Source organism: Natrix helvetica (assembly GCF_964273705.1).
Source record: "Natrix helvetica genome assembly, chromosome: 11".
NCBI lineage: Eukaryota > Metazoa > Chordata > Lepidosauria > Squamata > Natricidae > Natrix > Natrix helvetica.
Genome location: NC_138562.1, coordinates 10,063,095 through 10,087,369, shown reverse-complemented (window position 1 = coordinate 10,087,369; position 24,275 = coordinate 10,063,095). Strand labels below are relative to the sequence as shown.

The following is a 24,275-nucleotide window of genomic DNA, read 5'->3' as shown; positions in this document are numbered from 1 at the left end:
GAGTGGCCAGGCCGAAATCTTTCAGATGCAGCAATACTTGGCAAGAATGCAGGAATGAACTAATTGTCTCCTGCAAACTCCACTCCCCTTTCGCTCCTCTTTTATTTTCTCTGGGAGGGGGCATTCATCATCCACCTGTGGCCTTACTCCCAAGTCAACCCTGTTCTTTAGCTGTTCCCTTCGTCTGGCACCTCTGTGCATGTGCACACTGGGAACAGGCTCCAGCTGTTCCTCTGCCTCACTGATGTCTGACTCCGAAGGCAGCTGTTAACTGTCAGACGGCCCTGGCCCCCTCTCTGCCTCTGACACAGAGCCCTCATCAGAGCCTTCCCCAGACTCTAGGACTATGTTCCTCTCCAACCTCCTCACTGTCTGAATCTGCTGACCGCTGGTGGGCCACAACACCTAGATTATTTTTAACACAAAGGGAAAAGAACAGAGGCTGTTGCTCACCCCAAGGTACTGGCTGTCATTAAAGATTCGTGGAGGCAATGGATTCCCGGTGGCTGGCCGACTCTCTTCTGGGACGTTCGCCCTCATCCATTTGCGATTCTCTTCATTGGCTGCAATGTCTTTCTCTTCAAACTCAATCTTATTGACTTCGAAGAAGCTGATCACATCTTGCTGCTGCTTTTTAATCTAGGACAAAGATAAATGAATCAATGACTTCTTAGTTCCCTCTCTGTGTGAACGTGGAGAAGAACAATCCATCCCGCGTATTCTACGGTGCATACAGTGTCCTTCAACATGTACAGAGGCAGACTCATACTGGTGGGCGAAAATTAGCATTAGCACTTAAGACGTATATACCACTTCACAGTGCTTTCCAGCCCTCTCTAAGTGGTTTACAGAGTCAGAATAGTGCCCCCAAACAATCTGGGGCAATCTCATTTTACCCACCATGGAAGGATGAGCCAACCTTGAGCTGGTTGGGATCGAACTGCTGGCAGTGGGCATAGCTATCCTGCAACACTGCATTCTAACCACTGGGAAGAATGAAAGGAAGGAGGGAGGGAGGATGGGAGATAGCAATAGCATTTATATACTGCTTCACAGTGCTTTATAGCCCTCTCTTAGCAGTTTACAGAGCTAGCACTTTGCCCCAAACAATCTGAGCCCTCATTTTACCAACCTCGGAAGGATGGAAGGCTGAGTCAACCTTGAGCCTGGTGAAATTTGAACTGCCAGATTGCAGGCAACTGGCAGTCAGCAGAAGTAGCTTGCAGTACTGCACTCTATCCACTGCGCCACCATGGCTCTTATTGAAATGCTGTTGATGTGGCCAAATACTGGGTGCCTGTCATTTAGTTTTAATCCTATTTAGCCTCTATACTTTTAACACATTATATTTCTATGATTCCGACAAGAATAAAAAAAAGGAAGTTCCTTCTGGCTCCCTCTGGTGTCCAACCTTCAAAATCTCATCTTTTTTTTTTTTAAAAAAGAGAGAATTCAAAACAAAAACATTTTCCCATGAGAAGGATTCTTATATGAATTCCAAAATCTTATTTAAAATATATCTGGATCCTTTATCTGTTTCTAACTTTCCAAAATCAAACTAATAACCCTTTTGCTGTCAAAAGAAAAAAAATCTTTGAATTCCTTAAACCTGTATTTAAAAATTATTTTGCTGAGAATTGAAAGGAACTTAACCCTATATATAGAGCGAGCAACAGAGGAAACCTGGACATACATATGACCTCCACAATTTCCTCCACAATCAAACGACAGTATACATAACCATTATATTTCCATTTTTCCAACAACCACAAGTTGTGAGCTATTAGATTAGATTAGATTAACAGAGTTGGAAGGGATCTTGTAGGTCATCTAGTCCAACCCTCTGCCCAAGCAGGAGACCCTACACCATTTCTGACAAATGGCAGCCCAGTCTCTTCTTGAAAGCCTCCAGTGACGAAGCTCCCACAACCTTCGAAGGCAACTTCTGTTCCATAGGTTGATTGTTCTCACTGTCAGAAAGTTCCTCCTTTTCTAAGAAAAGCCAAATTCATTAGGTTAGTCTTAAAATTTTTGAAATTAGCTAAGTGAGAAACAATTTGGAAGCTTAGAAATCAAGGTTGCATAATTCTGTAATGCAATTTCCCCAGTCTTACGCAAATCACAGGATTTCTAGAAAAGGTTTTTAATGTAACAATGTTTTGGTTCTAGACAGATTTTTTTCACACATTAACAGAGTTGAAAGGTATCTTGTAGGTCATCCAGTCCAAACCCTCGCCCAAGCAGATCCTACACCATTTCTGACAGATGGCACTCTAGGCTCTTCTTGAAAGCCTCCAGTGACGAAGCTCCCACAACCTTCGAAGGCAACGTCTGTTCCATAGGTTGGTTGTTCTCACTGTCAGAAAGTCCCTCCATATTTCCAGGTTGAATCTCTCCTTGATCAGCTTCCATCCATTATTCCTTGTCTGGCCTTCGGGTGCTTTGGAAAATAGCTTGACCCCCTTCCTCTTTAATTCCAGGGTGAACCAGAAAGTGAAATTCTCCAGTCCTGGTCCAACACCTTGCCCATTCTATCACATCTCATAAGGAGGGACTCACACATATTTGCTTTGATGTTCTACTATTTTCAGAGTTTATGCAACCTTGCCAATAGAATGTTTAAGCTTGTACACATTGGTTCATCTGAACGGAACCATTTATTACAGTTGCCTTAACATGCCTAATTACTCAATTTTGGGACATGAAGACTTAAGTGTTGCGTTTGCACCAACAATTTCCTTCTTGGAGTAAAAATGCTCAATTATAGTCTCCAACCTTTCCTTCCATTGCTTCAGAGACATGAATGATTATAAGGAAACTGGTTGTTAACAAGAAACTGTGAACTTCAGGACACACACCTGATCAGCCTTATGCCCAGGAAGCCAGAATAAAGAGTGGCTGACTAGGAGCTAATGAGAAAATCAGAATTGAAGAGGCGACATTACTTCTAATCCGAGCCAGATGCAGGACTTTTCTCAAGCAGCTTGTCCATATATGGGCAAGCAAAAACACTCTAGTCCTCCAGCCAAACAGATGTGAGAGCAGCAGACAAGCAAACTAACTCCAAATATGGTTGCTGAGCTGTCTGGTATGTAGGAAGACAAACTGAAAGAGGAAATGAGGGGAAGAAATGCAAGCCAATTCTTTGGCTTTGCAACGGACAGATGCCATGGGCCGACCTTGGATCCATGAGGTATTTGAGGAACATTAGGGTCAAAAGAGAAAAAGGTGCATGAGAATGTGGACCGACATCACTTCAACCCCTAGGAGCACACACAATCTTATGGTGTAAATTTAAAAGATCTTGTAGAATACTTGGGTGTGTGTGTATCTCTGTGTTATCACTTTGAGTCATTGTTGACTCTTCGCAATTGCCTGGACAAGTCCCTGCAGTGTTCTTAGCAAGATTTCACACGTGGCTAGCCATTGGCTCTTTCCTAAAGTTGAAAGACAGGAACTGCCCCATGGTCACTGGGATGGCCAGACAAGGAATAATGGATGGAAGCTGATCAAGGAGAGATTCAACCTGGAAATATGGAGAAATTTTCTAACAGTGAGAGCAATCCACCAATGGAACAGAAGTTGCCTTCGGAGGTTGTGGGAGCTTCATCATTGGACGCTTTCAAGAAGAAACTGGACTGCCATCTGTCAGAAATGATGTAGGTCTCCTGCTTGGGAAGGGGGTTGGACTACATGACCTACAAGGTCCCTTCCAACTCTGTTAATCTGTAATCTGTAAATCTGGTCTCACTAGTACAGCATAGAATTGTACTATCTCTTCCTGAGATCTAGAATCTATCCTTCTGCTGATGCAGCCTTGGATTGCATTGGCTTTATTGGAAGCTACAGCACCCTCCTGGCTCATATTTAAATGGTGGTCCCAGATCACAGTTCACGTAGATCACCTAGAATCACAGTTAAGAAGCCTAAATGGACTTTAGAAGGGGAAAAAAATGAGAAGAACAAAAACTTTCAAATCGGCTTCATTTATTTTGATAACATGTCTATGCAGATTCTCAGTCCTCCAGCTCATGGTTGTCCCAAAAGTCCTTTCTTTCCCAAGAGGCAACTGGACTTTCTGGTTTTTCTTTGAAGACGCTTCGCTTCTCATCCAAGAAGCTTCTTCAGCTCTGACTGATATTGGGGAATGGAAAGATTTCTATTCCTTGCAAACAACTCCACTATATTTCCCTGACATGCAATGGATTTATTGCCCTCATTAGCAGCCCAGTAATCTCACCGCTGTCTAGAGCAGAGGTGGGGAATTATTGTGGGACACGGTGGCTCAGTGGCTAAGACGCTGAGCTTGTCGATCAGAAAGGTTGGCAGTTCGGCGGTTCGAATCCCCAACGTTGCATAACGGAGTGAGCTCCCATTACTAGTCCCAGCTGCTGCCAACTGAGCAGCACGTAAAAAATGCAAGTAGAAAAATAGGAACCACCTTTGGTGGGAAGGTAACAGCATTCTGTGCACCTTCGGCGTTTAGTCATGCCGGCCACATGACCATGGAGATGTCTTTGGACAGCGCTGGCTCTTCGGCTTTGATACGGAGGCGAGCACCGCCCCCTAGAGTCAGGAATGACTAGCAGATATGCACAAGGGGAATCTTTACCTTTAATCTGACCACTGTCTAGAGCAGAGGTGGGGAATTATGGGCCCTTTATGACTTGTGGACTTCAACTCCCAGAATTCCTGAGCGAAAAAATTTTTGGGAGTTGAAGTCCACAAGTCATAAAAAGGGTCATAGTTCCACACCTCTGCTCAAAGGAGGGGGGGGGAACTGCTCCTTCAGTTGGCTTTATGGCTATGATTGAAATAAGGCAGACTTTTCTCTAATGTACCCCAGAGGCAATGTTCCAGAGCCAAGGGCATTTCATCTCGCTATCTGCTTCCTGCAGAGGAATTGCCATTTGCGCTTGGCAAAATTCCTTTAAGTCACAAATTGTCTTGAAAGTTTAGAGCGGAAACAACTCAATGCAGGAGTGAGACTGAGCCAGTCTGGAAGGAAAAGCAACAGGCAAGCAAGAGAAACTTGGAAGAGCGATGCACGGTATGCGGGAGGCTCTGGGCTGATTTGGAGGGGGACATGTCAGCCCCCCCCCAAGAAGAACTAAGAAAGACCCGTGGAGTTACTTCTGAGAGGCTTCTTTTAATGTTCCTTACCTAGACAAAATAGGGACGCAGTGCCTCAGTGACTAAGAAGCTGAGCTTGTCGATCAGAAATGTCAGCAGTATGAGTCCCTAGCGCCTGCGTAACGGAGTGAGCTCCTGTTACTTGTCCCAGCTTCTGCCAACCTAGCAGTTCAAAAGCAAGTTAAAAAATGCAAGTAAAAAAATAGGCACCACCTTTGGTGGGAAGGTAACAGCGTTCCGTGCACCTTTGGCGTTTAGTCATGCCGGCCACATGACCACGGAGGCGTCTTTGGACAGCGCTGGCTCTTCGGCTTTGAAACAGAGATTAGCACCGCCCCCTAGAGTCAGGAATGACCAGCCAGAGTTGTGATTTGCGGGTTCTCCGAATTGGGCAGTTTCTTAGCTAGGGGTTCTCCTGAATCTGTGCGAACCCACAGCAGCCCACCACTGGCAAGGATGCTCCCATTTATTCCAGGTAAAATGCTGGCTTTCTTTCTCTCCAAATGGGGTTGACGCACTTGAACGTATGCCAACGCTTGTTTTTAAGACAGGTGATTGCCTCCATTTTTGAAATTTAGGAATTACACCTAATTCCTGATGGGCTCATTCAAACTCCTTTGGCTGCGGCCTGTGGCATCCACCCATTCAAATGGCTTGGACTTCCGAGCTCAGAACAGGCCTTCCTTTCAAATGGGGGAAGAAGAAAAAAGAGGTGACAACAGGGAACAATGGACTGCTGCCAGGAGAAATTAATTTATCTGCAGGGAACTGAGCCAGCCTGCATGTTTTGCCTTTGTTTGACATTTAAAAGAACACTAGGAATGTGCTTACTGCTCCAGATTGAAAGTGCACCCAGCAAGAGCGCAGCTGAGAACTTGGTGGTTTCGGAGGAGAAGACAAGCAAAGCAGTTAGGGTGACATAAAGCCAACCAGTAGGCTGCAAAAAAAGCCAAGAAGCTTCCTCACACACACACACACATACCAAAAAGAGAGATCTAGACAGCATACTAAAAAGCAGAGACCTCACCCTGCCAGCAAAATTGTGTATAGTCAAGGGTATGGTTTTCCCGGTTGCAATGGATGGCTGTGAAAGTTGGACCATAAGAAAGGGTGAGCGCCAAAGAAATGAGAAATGAACTCTGGTGCTGGAGAAGACTCCTGCAAGTCCCTTGGACTGCAAGGCGATCAAACTGGTGAGTCCTAGAGGAGATCAACCCTGACTGCTCTTTAGAAGGCCAGATCCTGAAGAGGAAACTCAAGTACTTTGGCCACCTCATGAGAAGGAAGGACTCACTGGAGAAGAGCCTCATGCTGGGAACAACTGAGGGCAAAAGAAGAAGGGGATGACAGAGAATGAGGTGGCTGGATGGAGTCACCGAAGCAGTCGACGTGAGCTTAAATGGACTCCAGAGGATGGTAGAGGACAGGAAGGCCTGGAGGAATGTTGTCCATGGGATGGGTCTGACATGACAGCAAAATCATAGTTTTTAATCTTCCTTTAGGTCAGGATCGGGAATGACTAGCACATATGTGCGAGGGGAACCTTTACCTTTTTATCCCAAGCAGATGTTGACTCCCCTTAAGAGCTCAGGGCACTGAAGGAATGCTGGAAAATCACTGGCATAGAGCTGCAAACATCCGCCCTACTGCTCAGCACTGGAGGAGGCCCGATAATACACAAGCTATTTCGGGAAATGGATAATTATTACTAAGTGCTCATGACTTCTTTTAAGGTTACATTAAGCAAACAAACAAATAAACCCAAGAATCGTATGTAAGGCAATAGCATCTACAAAATCAGCAGGGATATTCAGTCAAGGACACAATATCGGCTGCCATTTGTCAGAAATGGTGTAGGGTCTCCTGCTTGGGTGGGGGATTGGACTAGATGACCTACAAGACCCCTTCCAACTCTGTTAAGCTGCAGTGATGCAGTGGTTAGAGTGCAGTGCTCCAGGCTACTTCTGCTGACTGACGGCTGCCTGCAATTTGGCAGTTCGAATCTCACCAGGCTCAAGGTTGACTCAGCCTTCCATCCTTCCGAGGTGGGTCAAATGAGGACCCAGATTGTTGGGGGTAAGAGGCTGACTCTGTAAACTGCTTAGAGAGGGCTGTAAAGCGGGATATAAGTCTAAGGGCTATTGCTAATCTGTTAAATTGAGACAAGACTTGGGTCAAAGGGAAAAAACGGGGAAAATGCATACATCCAATCCCTAAGGGGGAAGAACCAAAATCTGCAGAGATGAATAGTGTGTGTGTGTGTGTGTGTGTCTTCGAAAACAACATCTTTTTTTCATATTGCACACAGAATTTATCCAAATGCTGTATCCAGGTCCAGAAAAGCCAGTCAGGATATTTCTGCTTTGATACTGTTGATACTGTTCAGTATTCATTTGGCTTATGAAGCAGCCTGGAGGAGTTCTGTCAAACTTATGCATCCATCAACGGAACCATCCCAACAACACGTGAGGCTTCCTTTAGAAGGCAGCAAATATAAATCACAATGCACGGAGAGATAAAACATCTCTTTCATTTCTCCAGTAATCCTTAAGCGAGCAATTATTTATCAACAAAAAGCAATACGCTCCAGGCGTTTCCACTATGCACTCTGGGTACTCTGCTTCATTTAAAAAAAAAAAAATTTAATTCAGAGACTGTTTCATTTAATGACTGAGTTACCAGTCTCAAGTTTGGTCATTAAACAAGGGCTTTGTCGTGGCCTATGGGCCACCGGCCCTTCCAGCAGCTGAATCAGAGGAGGAGGAGGAGGAGGCGTGGGAGTGAGGGCCAGCATCCAGGCACCTTGAGAGCTTCAAGGGGGAAGAGGGAATGGAGCTGGTAGAGAGAGAGAGAGAGAGAGAGAGAGACAGAGGCAGAGCCTGGACTGGCCATCAGCTCTCAGATGGAGAGTCAACAGCCCCCAGGTCTGGAGGTGGCTGATGAGGAAGAGGAGGAACAGATGGATCTAGTGCCTGATACATGGCTGCACAGAAGACAGAGGAGAGGAGAGCAGTGGAAATCTGTGGGCTGGTCCTTGGGAATAGCCACTGCTGCTAGCGATGCCCCACCTCTAGCTCTGGGGATAAAAGGCAGGGGGCGGAGATGAATAGATGTGGCAGACAACTATTCATCCCCCTGCCAGACAGACATGTTAGCCTGCTGTGTGTGAGAGAGAAACTTTTTGCTGGTGCTCCTAATAAAGGAATCATTGATTTAACTACAGAGGGTTTGTCATGTATTGGGGAGCTGTTGTCAGAACAGGCTACTTCTTTTTGGAGGAAGATCCCTTCATGTCACCTGCCACTTTTACTTGGAACTGGTCCGGCGCAAATTCACCCATAGCTTTTCTAAGGCGCCACTGGGTTGTACTTCATATCCGAATCAGAGTTTACAAATTTTATCGCTTTAACAAAATATAAAATACGAAAACATACTAAGAAAAATAAAGATAATGGGAAAAGGGGGAGGGAAAAAAGTGCAGGGAAGAAGGAAAAAGAAAAAAAAGACATTGACCTCTGACACCTTTTGGTGCTGTAGAGTACATGGCAATAAATTACCGTACTTTATGGAGTATAAGACGCACCCTTTTCCCTCAAAAAAGAGGCTGAATATCTGGGTGCGTCTTATACACTGAATACAGCAAAAAAAAATTGCCTCCTGAAACCCTGCCCCCTTCGTCAAAATGGTCGTGCATACCTTGTAGGAGGCTTTCAGAGAGCTCCTGGGGGCTGGGGAGGGCAGAACTGAGCAAAAAATGGGCCTTTTTGCCACCCTAGCCCCCAGCAACACTCTATAAGCTTCCTAATGCCCTTTTTTTGACAAAAAACAGGCCCATTTTTGCAAAAAAATGGCTATTTTTTGCTCGTCCCCTCCCCCCAAGCACTCTACAAGCCTCCTAAGGGCTATTCATGCTCTTTTTTGGGGGGGAATGGGCCTCTTTTCACCAAAACAGGCTGTTTTGGGGAAGTTTGCAGAGTGCAAAAACTTTTTTAAAAAAAAATTTGCTTCTTCAAAACCTTGGTGCGTCTTATACCCCGGTGCATCTTATACTCTGAAAAATACGGTAAGACCTCAACTTTTTACTTTTATATAATCATACGTAGTAGCCATTTCTATAACATCAAGCCTATCTAACTGGCAAAATCCAAAGTTTTTTTTTTCCTGCACAAGGATAAAGTCTAAAAGCAGTTTCCAAGAAGAAACAAAATTAATGGTGGTCTTTTTTAAAAATAATAATAATAATAATCCAAACAGCCAATGTGGCCACCTCTGCTAACTCCATCAACTTTTGCAGCCAATCATCCATTGTGGGAATCAAAAGTATCCTTCTGGTTTTTTTTTCACTTCTGAATCCCAATCATGGGATCCAACGCTATTATTCCCAGGCCTGAATTTCAAAGAGCGGAGCCACAGATCATAAATGAAAAGCAAAGGATCTATTGACATTAGGGGAATTCCTATTTCTCTGGTATGCATTAGGAAAACTCCTAACATTTCCCCAGGATGCTCTAAAAATAACCTTTTGATAGACTGACAGAGTTTGAAGGGACCATGTAGGTCATCTAGCCTGACCTCCCACCCAAGCAGGAGACCCTACACCATCCCTGACAAATGGCAGTCCAATCTCCTTTGAAAGCCTCCAGAAAGTTGTTCCATTGGTTGATTGTTCTCACTGTCAGAAAATTTATCCTTATTTCCAGATTGAATCTCTCTTTGCTTAGTTTCCATTCATTATTTCCTTGTCTGGACTTCAGGTCCCTTGGAGAATAGCTTGACCCCTTCCTCTCTGTGGAAGCCCCTAAAATATCAGAACACTGATATTATGTCTCCCCTGGTCCTTCTTTTCACTAGACTAGCCAGTCCTGCAACCATTCATTGTGTGTTTTAGCCTCCAGTCCCCTAATCATCCTGGATGCTTCATCTTTGCACTTTTTCTAGAGTCTCAACAATTTTTTTTTATAATGTGGTGACCAAAACTGGATGCAGGACTCTAGGTGTGGTCTTACTAAGGCTTTAAAGAGTGGTATTAGTACCTCACTTGGTCTTGATTGTAGTTTACTTTTACTGACTCAAGGGCAGGAAAGAAAACAAATGGAGAAAAGATCAGTCCGCCATCCCAACCACAAGACTGAAAAATCGCTCTGCTTCTGACAACTTGACATGACGGTAAACCAACAGCAGCTGGATTTGCTCGGGTGGGCCTCCCAGTTGACGTAGTTTCAAGCTGCAAACACCAGGAAGACTGACAGGCCAACAATGGTGGACTGAGAAGCCAACTGCATTTAATTCAAATTTAGGCTGTGTGTTTTTTTACAGCTGGTAAAAGAGAGTGAATCTGAAGCAGTTGAAATTTGGGGGGAAAAAAACAGAAGGAAAACTAGAAATGTGAAAAGTTGGGGAGCAATACAATACAATAGTAGAGTTGGAAGGGACCTTGGAGGTCTTCTAGTCCAACCCCCTGCCTAGGCAGGAAACCCTATACCGTTCCAGACAAATGGCTATCCAACATCTTCTTAAAGACTTCCAGTGTTGGGGCATTCACAACTTCTGGAGGCAAGCTGTTCCACTGATTAATTGTTCTAACTGTCAGGAAGTTTCTCCTCAGTTCTAAGTTGCTTCTCTCCTTGATTAGTTTCCACCCATTGCTTCTTGTTCTTGCATTCAAAAGATGTTGGAAAGGTCTCCAAAATGGCAGTTTTATTGCACCCTGAATCAGACACCAGGCTAAGGAAAAATCCTTTAGCAGCATTGCAACCGGTTTTTGTACAGGACAAATATTTGAAGAAAGCATTGTGAACTTTCTTCAAGTTTACCTGCACGATAGGTGTAGGTAACATATTTCTTGGTAAACAAAGCACATTGGTTGTCTCCCACCCTTTTGAGTAGGGCTGAAAATTTAAAACAAATACTCCAACTGTTCTCAAATCTGTTCATTTGCATCTGTGCATCTCTGTGTTTGTATGAGTCACTGCAGCGCAAAAATAATAACAATACACCCACTACTATCATGGGATTCTACTGCTCGTTTAAAAATCTCTACATGGCATTTATTTATTTTTTTATTTATTTGAAATCTCCATAATCCTGTGATGTAGATTGCTACCACTGCGGAAATAATAAATCAGAGCAAAGAGAAAATGTGTGGTTTTTTTTCCCTTTCCAAAGTCATCCAAGAAAAGTCACAGCTGGGTGAAAATCTACTGTAAATCTAGGATTATATCCCAAGTGAATTATTGGATGCAGAAACTGCAGCACTCCGTATGCTGAAAGAATTTCTAGATTTCTATAGGGCCCCTTTTTTGGGGTGGGGGGGTGGAGTTATTGGAGGGCTAAAGCTGCCTAGAGTCACTGAAAGAGAGTGGGGGTGGCCATATAGATTGTCTCAATAAATAAATAATAGTATAACAGCCGCCTTAAAGTTGCAGAGGCTTAAGGATCCTGCAAATAGCCTTTAGAATCCACAAACGTGTAATTTTTGGAAATGGGTTTTAAGGAGCAAGAGGGTATTTTAAGGCTCTGCAAGATTTAGCAAGTTCATTCTGCTCCTTAACTCCTAGTCATCCACAAAAACACACACACAGGGAGTGGGGGGGGGGAGAGGGGGAAAAGGAGGCTAAAAATGTTGAGGTCACCCATTTTGGCAAAGTCACAGCAAAAGTAAACAACAAATACAGCTGCCAAACCAAAGCGGATTGTCCGTTTTTGATCTCAGAAAAAAAAAGTTAGGATGCTCTCTAGGTTTACTCTTTTTACATTCCAGATTGACTCTTCTGGAACTGCTAATCATATGTGTATTATTTTTGAAGGTGGGCGCTATGTTGAATTCTCTTTCGTAAATTTAATTTTGGCATTTATACTCCAGTCTTCAACGAGAAACAATCTTGAGCAGTTTACAGGGGGAGGAGGAAGAGGAGGAGGAGAGGGAGGAGGAGGAGGAAGAGGAGGAGCTACTCAAATTAGTACAAAGAAGTTGTTGAGGAGTGCTTGTTGCTGTTTTGAGCTTGGTTGTTGGCTTGCAGAATGCAGATGTTTCATTACTCAATTAAGTAACATTATCAGCGCTAGGGAGTGTTTATATACAGTAGCTCGCCCTGCCAGTTTTGGTGGGGCTGTGGCTTGATTAGGATATTGTTTTCTGTTTGTTTGTCTGTTGTTAATCCCTTGGGTGTCGGTTGCTGGAGAAGATGCATTTTGGTCTCTTTTTTTTAAGGTTTTTTTTTCATCCTTTGAATGGCATGTGAAGTTGGTTTATCTCCCAGTTGTCTATTGAGGAATTGTCGAACATTTTTGGATTTGCCTTGGTTTTAAGCATCCCAGTTGAAATTGTGATTGTTGGTCTTCTACCTGCCTGTCTTGTCCTACGTAGTGTACGCTATTGCCGTGTGTTGTGTAGATAACTCCTGGTTTTGTTTTAATAATTGGACTCACTGGGTCCTTCGGTGTAGTTTTTGGGTAGGCTTTAGTTCAGGGGTGTCCAAACTTGGCAACTTTAAGACTTGTGGACTTCAACTCTCAGAATTCTGGGAGTTGAAGTCCACAAGTCTTAAAGTTGCCAAGTTTGGACACCCCTGCTTTAGTTGGTCTGTGCTCTACAGTGATATAGTGTGGCTCTAATACTCTGATTGGCTGTTGCTGAGTTGTTTTTGATGTACTGCAGTGTCATCCTTTTCATAGTTTTCATGGATTGTGCTGTACTGGCTTGAGTGTCTATGGAGATTCTCAATCCTCCAGGGCCATGTTTGTCCCAAAGGTGCTTTTCCCAAAGGCAGCTTCTTCTTCTTTTTCCTTGAAAGCATTTTGCTTCTCACCCAAGGAGCTTGGTTGGAACTGAAGAAGCTACCTGGATGAGAAGCGAAACATTTTCAAGGAAAACAAAGGAGAAAGTCCAGTTGCCTATTGGAAAAGTACCGCTGGGACTACTGGTTGAATAACCAGACCCTCTTTGATCAAGTCGCATGGGTTATCACGCCAATGAAGAAGAGCCCTGCAAGATCATTGTACCAGACTGCCTTGGATCCACAGAGCAAGCCCTGGGCCTCAGCCAGAAACTGACTACCCTGTCATTAAAACAACAATAACAACAGATTAACAGAGTTGGAAGGAACCTTGTAGGTCATCTAGTCCAACCCCTGCCCAAGTAAGAGACCCTACACCAGTGATGGCTAATCTTTTTGCCATCACGTGCCAAAAGCGTGGGAGCGTGTGGGGGCGGTCGTGCCCATGCATGCCCACACCCATAATTCTATGCACCCGCCCCTCTGCGCATGTGCGTGCGACCCCCCCATGCACTCCCCCCTGTTTTCAGCACACGATGGCATGGTGGACCCCGTTTTTCACCCTCCCCAGGCTCCAGAACCTTTCTAGGAGCCTGGGGAAGGCAAAAACGGCCTCCCCCACCCCCCGGAGGCCTTCTGGAGGCTGAAAACGGCCCGTTTGCCAACTTCCGGTCAGACCAGAAGGCCCATTTTTCGCTCTCCCTTTTGGACTTTCCCGACTTCTGGTTGGCCCAAAAGGCCCGAAAATCAGCTGGCCAGTGTGCACATGCGTGCGAGAGCTAAGCTCGTGTGCCCACCAATATGGCTCCATGTGCCACCTGTGGCACATGTCCCATAGGTTTGCCATCAGGGCCCTACACCATTTTTGACAAATGGCAGTCCAGTCTCTTCTTGAAAGCCTCCAGGGATGAAGCTCCCACAACTTCCAAAGGCAACTTCTGTTCTATTGGCTGATTGTTCTCACTGTCAGAAAATTTCTCCTTATTTCCAGGTTGAATCTCTCCTTGCTCAGTTTCCGTCCTTGTCTGGCCTTTGGGTGCTTTGGAAAATAGCTTGACCCCCCTCCTCCTCTCTGTGGCAGCCCCTCAAAATTTCAGCTTTCTCCTCTAGGATTTTCAATGCCATGATTCGTTTCACACCAAAGTCTGTAACATTCAGATCTGGAAAGCCGTCACTCCTAATTCTCCCCATTTTACACCGATTCTGAATAAATCTCGTATTTATCTCTCTTGAAGACTGCAACTCCAGCTTCCTAAAACTGAAATTTCTTTTGAACAGAATCACTACCAATTCTGAAAAGAATGCCTTGTGGCCGTAATTCAAACTCCTCCAGAAAGCTGCTGGCCAGCAGTTATCCAAGAGGCCACCCAATTACCGTCTTTTCAGTAGGAAAAGACCCGGCTTCTTGGCAGGCTATGAAATCAGCCAAACAATGTTTGACTTTTACAGCTCTGAAAATGGCTTTTGTATAGTCCAAAATAAACACAGAGGCAACCTCCCCAATGGCTGGAGGGCAGCAGCTTAACATGGTTATCCATTAACTGCTAAAGGCTCAGCAAGTAAACTGGAAGGGGGCGGGGGGGGGGGAGAGCTATAGCTGGTCTGCTGAGCTCTGCTGAACTTCCCTAAGGTTTGATTCACATTTTTCTTCTATTATTTATATTAAAGGCATTTAAACACTTCGCACATGCCAACCACAGTTCAAAAGATTAACAGCCAGAATAATTCAAAATGAATCAGGTGTTTTTGGCAACGGCGCTTCCATTCAACCATTCAAAAATTAAAAATTGGCATGAAATACAGAAGTCAGCGCCTTGGTTATCCCACTTCATTGAGTTAAAAGTCAACTTGCTAGTCCTTATGACAGCCAAAAGACCCTCTGTAAGATCTTCCAGCTAGCTAGCTTTGTTCACCTTTCCTCCCATTTCCTTTCGTTGATGTCTTAGCAGCTGTTTGGTTGAAACACAAACATCTGCGCCATTAAAACGCCACCGATTCTGGGCCTGCCTAACAATGTACAAGTTCATGTTTTTAGGGTGTTTCTTAGGAAGGCTGTTTGGTGAAGCTTGCCAGGAAACCACAGAATTAAAGAATTATGCCTCCCTAAAGACTGCTTGCGACGCCTTTTTCCAGTTGGAATTTTCCAGCTTGGTTTGGAACAACAGATGCTGCCAATTATAACTTCTTATACAAATCTAACCCATCCTTTTAAAGATGACATCCATCCCACTCACAAGGCTTTCATGTTATTCAGCACACCCCAGTGCCATGATTAGATTTCCTCTCGTGTATGATCACTAAAAGACATGCTCAAGGCAGATTTTAGCCATGCACGACCATTTTCACTACGCAGCGTGCACGAATCCAAACGAAGAGCACTCATACAACCCCCAAAAATACGAAGCAGCAACTTCCAATACATAATTAGCAAACTAGAGATCTGGAAACGGCTTAGACAGATTGTAACTCCTGGATTATGCCTTTTCCTCCTCCTTCTGTTCAATCGTATCTGATTCATAGAGACTGCCTGAGGTTTTTCTTGGCAAAGTTTTTTTTTGGATGTGGCTTGCCATTGACTCCTTCCTAGGGCTGAGAGAGAGTGACTGGCTCAAGGGTCACCCAACTGGCTCTATGCTTATTTGGCCATCCAGCAGCCAGAGGAACTGGCAGCAGATTCGGACAGGGAGGAGGTTGGGGAGGAACATGGGGCAGTTGTGAAGTTTGGGGAAGGCTATTATGAGGGCTCTGTGTCGGAGGCAGGGTGGGGGGCAGAGCCATGTGCCAATTATCAGCTGCCTTCAGAGTCAGAGATCAGTGAGGCAGACAAACAGCTGGAGCCTGTTCCCAGTATGCACATGTGCAGAGTTGCCAGATGAAGGGAACAGCTAAAGAACAGGGGTCAACTTGGGAGTAAGCCCACAAGTGACCGATGAATGGCGCCTCCCAGAGAAAATAATAGAGGAGTGAAAGGGGAATTTGCAGGAGACAATTAGTTCACAATTGGTTTGTGACTCTCCAAGACTCCTTGCCAAGTTTTGCAGATATCGGCCTGGCAGCTCTCCAAGCCAGATAAGGTCTGTGACTGTCAATCCTCCCTTGAAGACTTTGCTGGATGTGAATGAGCAGAATTCCCAGTCAATTAATAAAAGGGATTTTTGTCGGGACAAGGAGTTTTCTTCAGGCTCTTGGGAAGCCTCAGTCAGAACAGTGCGCAAGGCAGGTCTAGAACTCAAAATCTTTCTAAAAGTTTCTAACTTGATGCCTTAACCACTACAACTACACTGGGTATCACGCACTGATCTCTACCCTCCCTTTAAAAGTATTCGCTCAGATTGTTCCCAAAAATAAATACCCTTTTAATAGTCGCTAGATGATTGGTTGGGTCAAGAACCACTGGTACAAGGCCGAAAATAAAGCTAAAAACAATATTTAAAAGAACCAAGAAAAGAATGCGAACAGAAGGAAGACTGGACATCCACCCATTTCCAGTCCTCAAAAAATATTCAGTATGATCCCCAGTCATCCAGCCCTGCCCTCAACGATGAATCACACTCTACACAAACCACAATGCTTGAGTTCACACAGCACACTGAGACCGTATGAAACAGAGGGCTTAGTGTGTGTGAATCCAGCATGTGACTTAATGAGCCTTGGTGGCGCAGTGGTTAGAGTGCAATACTGCAGGCTACTTTTGCTGAACACCGGCGGCCAGCAGTTTGGCAGTTCGAATCTCACCAGGCTCAAGGTTGACTCAGCCTTCCATCCTTCCGAGGTGGGTCAAATGAGGACCAAGATTGTTCAGGACAATATACTGACTCTCTAAACCGTTTTCTGTACTATGTGGAAACTCGACGTGCCTTCGTTTTGGGTCTAGGACAATTCATTGCGGCCAACTCGCTACAAGTTACATTAATATCAAAGAAATGGTGGGATAGAATCATTAAAGAAAGGATGCAAAAGGAGGGACAGGATAGCAATAGCGCTTAGACTTACATACTACTTCACAGTGCTTTCCACTCCTCTCTAAGCGGTTTTACAAAATCAGCCTCTTGCCCCCAAGAATCTGGGTCCTCATTTGACCCACCTTGGAAGGATGGAAGGCTGAGTCAACCTTGAGCCTGGTGAGATTCGAACTGCCAAATTGCCTGCAGTACTGCACTCTAACCACTGCGCCATCTTAGAATGAAACGGGAATGGCAAAATTAGAATGAAACGGGAATGGCAAAAATTAAATAAAATATATATTTTTAAATAATTACTGTGGCAAGTTGTCCCATTCCATTCATTTTGCAGGCCCTTCAGGTAGTCCTTGATTTACAACAAAGTTACAACAGCACTAATTAAAAAAAGTGACTTAGGACACTTACAACCACTGCAGCATCCCCAGGGTTGACAACCAGCCCGTATGGTTTACGATGGTTGCAGCCAGGACCATGTGATCCCATTTCCAATTTTTCCCCTTTGGCTTCTGTCAAGCAAAGTCAATGGGGGGAAACTGGATTCATTTCATGACCGTATGGGTCATTTAACAAATGCACTGATTCACTTAACAACTGTGGCAAAAAAAAGGTCATAAAAGTAGGCGTCGCTTGCTTAACTGCTGCTTTTGCTGAAGAACGGATATTCTGGTCTCAACTGTGATTATTACCGTATTTTTCGGAGTATAAGACGCACCAAGGTTTGAAGAGGCAAATTAAAAGAAAAAGGTTTTGCGCTCTGCAAACCTCCCCAAAACGGCCCGTTTTTCGCAAAAACGGGCCCGCTTTCCCCCCCCCCAAAAAAGGGCATGAATTAGGAGGCTTGTAGAGTGTTCCGGGGGGGGGGGGCAAAAAATGGTCCATTTTTGGAGAAAATGGGCCCGTTTTTTCTCAAAAAAGGGGCATTAGGAAGCTTATAGAGTGCTCCTGGGGCTGGGGGGACAAAATTGAGCAAAAAACAGCCCGTTGTTTGTTCATTTCTGCCCTCCCCAGCCCCCAGGAGCTCTGTGAAAGCTGCCTACAAGCTATGCACGATCATTTTGGTGAAGGGGGCGGTGTTTCAGGAGGCAAATAAATGCTGTATTCAGTGTATAAGACGCACCCAGATTTTCAGCCTCTTTTTGAGGGGAAAAAAGTGTGTCTTATACTCTGAAAAATACGGTATATTGGGGATGACCGGTAGCATCTTTAACTTTAAGTCAGTGGTTTTGTTTTTCCAAACTTGACTTAAAATATGTAGACTTCAACTCCCAGAATTCCCCCCCCCCTGCTGTGTGGTTTCAAAGTTGTGCCTGTTGGGAATCTCCATATGGCCAATGAAACAGCCATTAGCTTGACCCCCTCCTCTCTGTGGCAGCCCCTCAAATATTGGAAGACTGCTATCCTGTCTCCCCTGGTCCTTCTCTTCACTAGATTAACCATGCCCAGTTCCTGCAACCGTTCATCATGTTTTAGCCTCCAGTCCCCTAATCATCTTGGTTGCTCTTCTCTGCATTCTCTCTAGAATCTCAACAAGATCAGGAGTAAATAGAATAGAATAACAGAGTTGGAAGGAACCTTGGAGGTCTTCTAGTCCAACCCCCTGCTTAGGCAGGAAACCCTACACCACTTCAGACAAATGGTTATCCAATCTCTTCTTTAAAACTTCCAGTGTTGGAGCATTCACAACTTCTTGAGGCAAGTTGTTCCATTGATTAATTGTTCTGTCAGGAAATTTCTCCTTAGTTCTAGGTTGCTTCTCTCCTTGATGAGTTTCCACCCATTGCTTCTTGTCCTGCCCTCGGGTGCTTTGGAAAACAGGTTGACCCCCTCCTCTCTGTGGCAGCCCCTCAATTATTGGAAGACTGCTATCATGTCTCCCCTGGTCTTTCTCTTCACTAGACTAGCCATGCCCAGTTCCTGCAACCGTTCTTCACATGCATTCATCAGCATAGTACCATGTGTGTGTGAACCTAGTAAGAGTGTAATTCTGCACAAAGAGAAATTCTGCACAAAGGCCTTTCTGATAGTTTCTTGGAGCAAAGGTTAGCCTCTGGGAGTTCAGAACTCTGCAAGGCCTTCAGCTAAAGCTGCAGCTCAATAAGAGTTTTCCACGTGAACTTTTAAGAGTCAACCCCCTACTTGCAAAAGGTCACCAACGCAAGAGGAGGCCGAGTGGCAAATGATCGACTCAGGAAAGTATTAAGCAGATCCCAAGATTCGTTTTAAGGCATTTTAAGGCTTGTTTCTCAAGTGAGAACGTGGTGCTGATTTACCCTTTTGAGTTGGCCTTTAAAAAGTCTGTCCAATAACAACACACAATTGCTTTCTTTAAAGCATAATAACCGAAGACTTGCAAAGGTTTTCCTCACTTTATTTTCTTAGCGATAGCCCTGCCCAGATGGTCTAGACCAGGGGTGTCCAAACTTGCGAACTTTAAGACTTGTGGACTTCAACTCCCAGAATTCCCCAGTCCACAAGTCTTAAAGTTCCCAAGTTTGGACACCCCTGGTCTAGACAAGAAGCACAAACAGGAGTGCTAACTTTATTGTTAAAGTGTAACATTAACAGATTCTTGCAAGACTGGATGTACTTCTCCCTCCCTTCCTTTTACTCTCCAAAAAACCAGGGAAGGTCTTTTCTGAAACGTTTCCCATGTTTGCCCTCCTTCTGTGGGCTAAGACATCTTTTGCTTGCTGCTTGTGTGGTCTGCAGTTCTCCCTCCTCTCTCCCAAGGTCATTCACACATAGCTTTACTCTTACTGACCCCAAGAGGTAGATCAGGCGGGTCAGAGACAATTGACAAAAGCCAAGTTACTAAGTCTGATGTCCAAAGCAGAGCTTCTGCATCAAGATCTCCCTTAAGCACACCATCCTACTACTCAATGCAATATTTTGTCCATGCAATGGACCACCAGCTAAATAGGAGCCAGCAGTGTGCAGCAGCAGCCAAAAAAGCCAATGCAATCCTAAATTGCATTAACAGAGGGATACAATCAAGATCAAGTCGGATACTAATACCACTCTATAAAGCTTTAGTAAGACCACACCTAGAGTACTACATCCAGTTTTGATCACCACACTATAAAAATATGTTGAGACTCTAGAAAAAATGCAGAGAAGAGCAACCAGGATGATTAGGAGACTGGAGACTAAAACATATGAAGAGCAGTTATAGGAACTGGGCATGGCTAGTCTAGTGAAGAGAAGGAGCAGGGGAGACAGGAGAGCAGTCTTCCAATATTTGAGGGACTGCCACAGAGAGGAAGGGGTCCAGCTGTTTTCCAAAGCATCCAAAAGCCAGAGAAGAAATAATGGATGGAAACTGATCAAGGAGAGATTCAACCTGGAAATAAGGAGAAACTTTCTGACAGTGAGAACAATCAACCAATGGAACAGAAATTGTCTTCAGAAGTTGTGGGAGCTTCATCCCTGGAGGCTTTCAAGAAGAGATCGGACTGCCATTTGACAGAAATTGTGTAGGGTCTCCTGCTTGAGGGGGGGTGGGGGTTGGACTATAGGGTCCTTTCCAACTCTGTTAATCTGTATAATCTATATTTTGGTCATCCCTGTGCATTTTGGGAAATAGCCCTCGGTCTTTCTCTAGCTTTGCAACTCTCTCATCAATGCTGAGTCACAGAGATCTCACTTAATGTACTCACTAAATTATAGCTGAGGCATTTTGGATGAAAACAGAGAATGGAAACGTGAGAAATCTGTAAACACCGAGGTCTGCAGGACAGAATGCTTGGGGAAAACCACGAAGCGAGAATAAAATTTGGAATAAACAGAAAGCAGAATGCACCAAACATGGAATCTGCTGGAATCAAAACAAAGGCCAGAGTTTTGTGTTTCAAAACAGCTGGATCTTTGCTTGGAGTGGTGAAAGCAGGATGCTAAGCGGATTAAATGGATGCTTATTGTTTAGATAATCTCGGTAATCTTTTTTTTAAAAGGTGAAATATGCAAACCAGGGAAATTGACAAGCTGGCCACTGGATTCCTCCCAGGCAAACTTTTATCAGAAAGCACTAAGAAAAGAAAGAATTCTTGCACAGAGAAAGAATGGCTCCATCTTCAGAGGCAGATGTTCTCCAGATAAGCAGAAAGCTTCTGATCAAAGCTTCCTCTAAATAATAATAATAATAAAAGGTTACACACAGTTATGGAGCCTCAAGCGTGGATGGAGGAGACGGAAAATGTTTGTGGTCCAACCCTGAGCAAGAAAGGACACCATCCAATGAAGATATACTGGACTATTATATGCAGAGGGGGAAGCTAAGCCACAAAGCCATTCTTATTTAGTTTAGTTTACTTTATTGTCATTGCACATGGTGCAACAAAATTAAATGCCGTCTTCAGTGAACATTACAATTATAAAAATAAAAACGCAAACATGCATCCTTTACATTCTATATAATTGAAATTGAAAGCCCGATATTGCATTATACCAAAGAATTCAATGTAGTTATTGCCCTGGGTTAGAAGCTGTTTTTTTCAGTCTGTTTGCCCTTGTTTCTATTGCCCTGTACCGTCTGCCAGATGGTAATAGTTCAAAAAAAAAAGTGCCCAGGATGAGATGGATCTTTGAGAATGTTTTGAATTTTCCTAAGGCAGGGGGGGCTATAAAGCTCTTCCAAAGAGGGGAGGGGGCAACCAATGACTCTCTAGGCCAGGGGTGTCCAAACCTGGGAACTTTAAGACTTGTGGACTTCAACTCCCAGAATTCCCCAGCCAGCATGCTGGCTGGGGAATTCTGGGTGTTGAAGTCCACAAGTCTTAAAGTTCCCAAGTTTGGACACCCCTGCTCTAGGCAATGACGTTGACCCTCTGGAGCGCTGTCCTATCTGCCACTGTGCAATTGGCAAACCAGATTTACCCAGGAGTAAACTGCAACTGACCAGGTAAGCTTTACTACAGAGGAGACCAGGCATCTGGTCTGCTCATGAAAACCAAGAGGCCACAGCCACATCCTAGACAAAACCTTCAACAGCAAAATGATGCTATATTCATTTAAATGGAAAGGCTCCCAATTCCAGACACCCCCATTCCAGTGCATGGAAGTAGTTAGCAGATTAACAGAGTTGGAAGGGACCTTGTAGGTCATCTAGTCCAACCACTGCCCCACCCCCTCAAGCAGGAGACCATACACTATTGACCGTGCACATCTTCTTACATGCTCCCCCCCCCCAAACCCAGAAACCTTCTGCCACAAGGACTCCCACACCAGTTCCTTCCAGGTAGGGATGGAGGAGGGGGGGGAGGAGAGAGAGAATTACGTCCCAGGTGAAGGGGCTGCAGCCCCAAAGCCCCCGCCCTGTTCAAGTTGCGCCCTGCTCTCACTTGGGGGGGGGGAGGAGGGGTCGCTGAAAAAAAGGGAAGAAAGAAAAGGGAGTCACCTCTCTCTACGGGGGGGGGGAGAGGCTGGGCAAGTGAGGGGGAGCGAAGCTGAGGTTGCAACTTTCCTCCAGGACAAAGGCGAAGAAAGTTGTGGGGGGAGGCAGCGGGGATGGGGGTGGGGGGCGTCCCCTTACATGGGTGGAGCCGGAGGAAGAGGCGATGTAGACTTTGATCACCATCCTGGAGAGACCCGAGCAAGGGCGCTTCTTCGCCAGGCAGGCCAAACGAGCGTCGGGGTGAGTGGAGGGGCTGGAGAACCGGAGCTACCTTCCAAGCTGCTTCTCACGCTCGTTCTCCCTCTCTCAATCTGCCCAGCCCGGAAGATTCGGGCGGAGCACGTCTGACTTAAACGCGCCGTGGCAAAAAGGCGGGGCGGAGGAAGCCCCCGTAAAGGGAGCGGGGCTGCGATCCGGAGCGAACCCGCGAAGGCTGGAGGGAGGGAGGGAGGGAGGGAGGGATTCCGCCTCAGCCGGCGCTCCAACCCCGGCCCTCTTCCAGGCTGGGAGCCAAGCCAGCCGGCCCCGCCTTTTTGAGAGATGCGCCAGGTTGCAACTCCCGTCTTCTGGAATTAACATCCCCGGTTCACAACCAGTTTGGGGAAAGACAGAGCAGAACAACTAAGTTGGAAGGGACCTTTTGAGGTCTTCTAGTTCAACCCCGGTCCCTTCCAGGCCGAGAACCAAGCCAGCTGCCCCCCATTTTCTGGAATTAGCATCCCTGGTTCACAACTAGGTTGGGGGAGGGGCGGGGGGGGAGCTGGACTAAACAGAATGGAACAACAAAATTGGAAGGGACCTTTTGAGGTCTTCTAGCCCAACCCTCCCCCTTCCAGGCCGAGAACCAAGCCAGCTGCCCCCCATTTTCTGGAATTAGCATCCCTGGTTCACAACTAGGTTGGGGGAAGGGCGGGGGGGGGGAGCTGGACTAAACAGAATGAAACAACAAAATTGGAAGGGACCTTTTGAGGTCTTCTAGTCCACCCCCCCTTCCAGGCCAAGAACCAAGCCAGCTGCCCCGCCAGGTTGCAACTTCCATCTTCTGGAATTAGCATCCTTAGTACACAACTAGGTTGAGGGAAAGAGGTGAACAAAACAGAACGAAACAACAAAGTTGGAAGGGACCTTGGAGGTCTTCTAGTCCAACCCCCTGATCAAGCAGGTGACCCTTTGCCGTTTCAGACAAATGGTTTTTCCAATTTCTTCTTTAAAATCTCCAGTGACGGAGCACCCACAACTTCTGGAGGCAAGTCATTCCACTGGTTAATTGTTCTCACTGTCAGCATTTTTTTCTCTCCTTATTTCTAGGTTGGTTGATTCCGAGCCAAGGGTGTAAAGATGTCCCGCTGAAGGGACACCTTTGATTTTGCATTTTTAAAAAATATATAAAGCCATGCTTAGAAAGACAAAATGCTCCAAATATAGATGATACATAAATAAAGGGACGGCGTGGCTCAGTGGCCTAGACGCTGAGCTTGTCGATCAGAAAGGTCGGCCGTTCAGCGGTTTGAATCCTTAGTGCCACGTAACGGAGTGAGCTCCCGTGACTTGTCCCAGCTTCTGCCAACCTAGCAGTTCGAAAGCGCGTAAAAAATGCAAGTAGAAAAATAGGAACCACCTTTGGTGGGAAGGTAACAGCGTTCTGTGCGCCTTCGGCGTCTAGTCATGGCGGGCACATTATCACGTAGACGTCTTCGGACAGCACTGGCTGTTCGGTTTTGAACGGAGATGAGCACCGCCCCCTAGAGTCAGGAATGACTAGCACATATGTGCGAGGGGAACCTTTACCTTCATAAATGGTTCATTGTGGTTTTGCCTAATCGAAGCCCTTCAAACATACTGGCTGAACGTGACTTTTGGGGTTAAATCAGTATTTTCAGAACGTTCTGTTTTCCCCTTTGAAAAATTCTGGGGGACTCCTTCCCCCAAGCGCTTTTGTTTGGATATGGGCTATTGATCAATATTTACCATATTAAATATTAAAATGCAATGATTTTGCTGCCACATCTGATGATT

The 24,275-nt window shown here is 45.3% G+C and overlaps 1 protein-coding gene across 1 annotated transcript in view; it reads right to left on the bottom strand.

Moving 5' to 3' along the window:
- The window catches only part of SH3BGRL (SH3 domain binding glutamate rich protein like), a 28,679-nt gene extending 6,000 nt beyond the window's left edge, over positions 1-22,679 (bottom strand). Inside the window, exons 1-2 of the mRNA XM_081964161.1 lie at positions 22,398-22,679; positions 454-639 (exon numbers count right to left, since the gene is read on the bottom strand). Of these exons, the coding sequence (XP_081820287.1) occupies positions 454-639; positions 22,398-22,442 (231 nt within the window). The 5' untranslated portion in view covers positions 22,443-22,679. The remainder of the gene's footprint in view (positions 1-453; positions 640-22,397) is intronic.
- Positions 22,680-24,275: the final 1,596 nt, after the last annotated feature.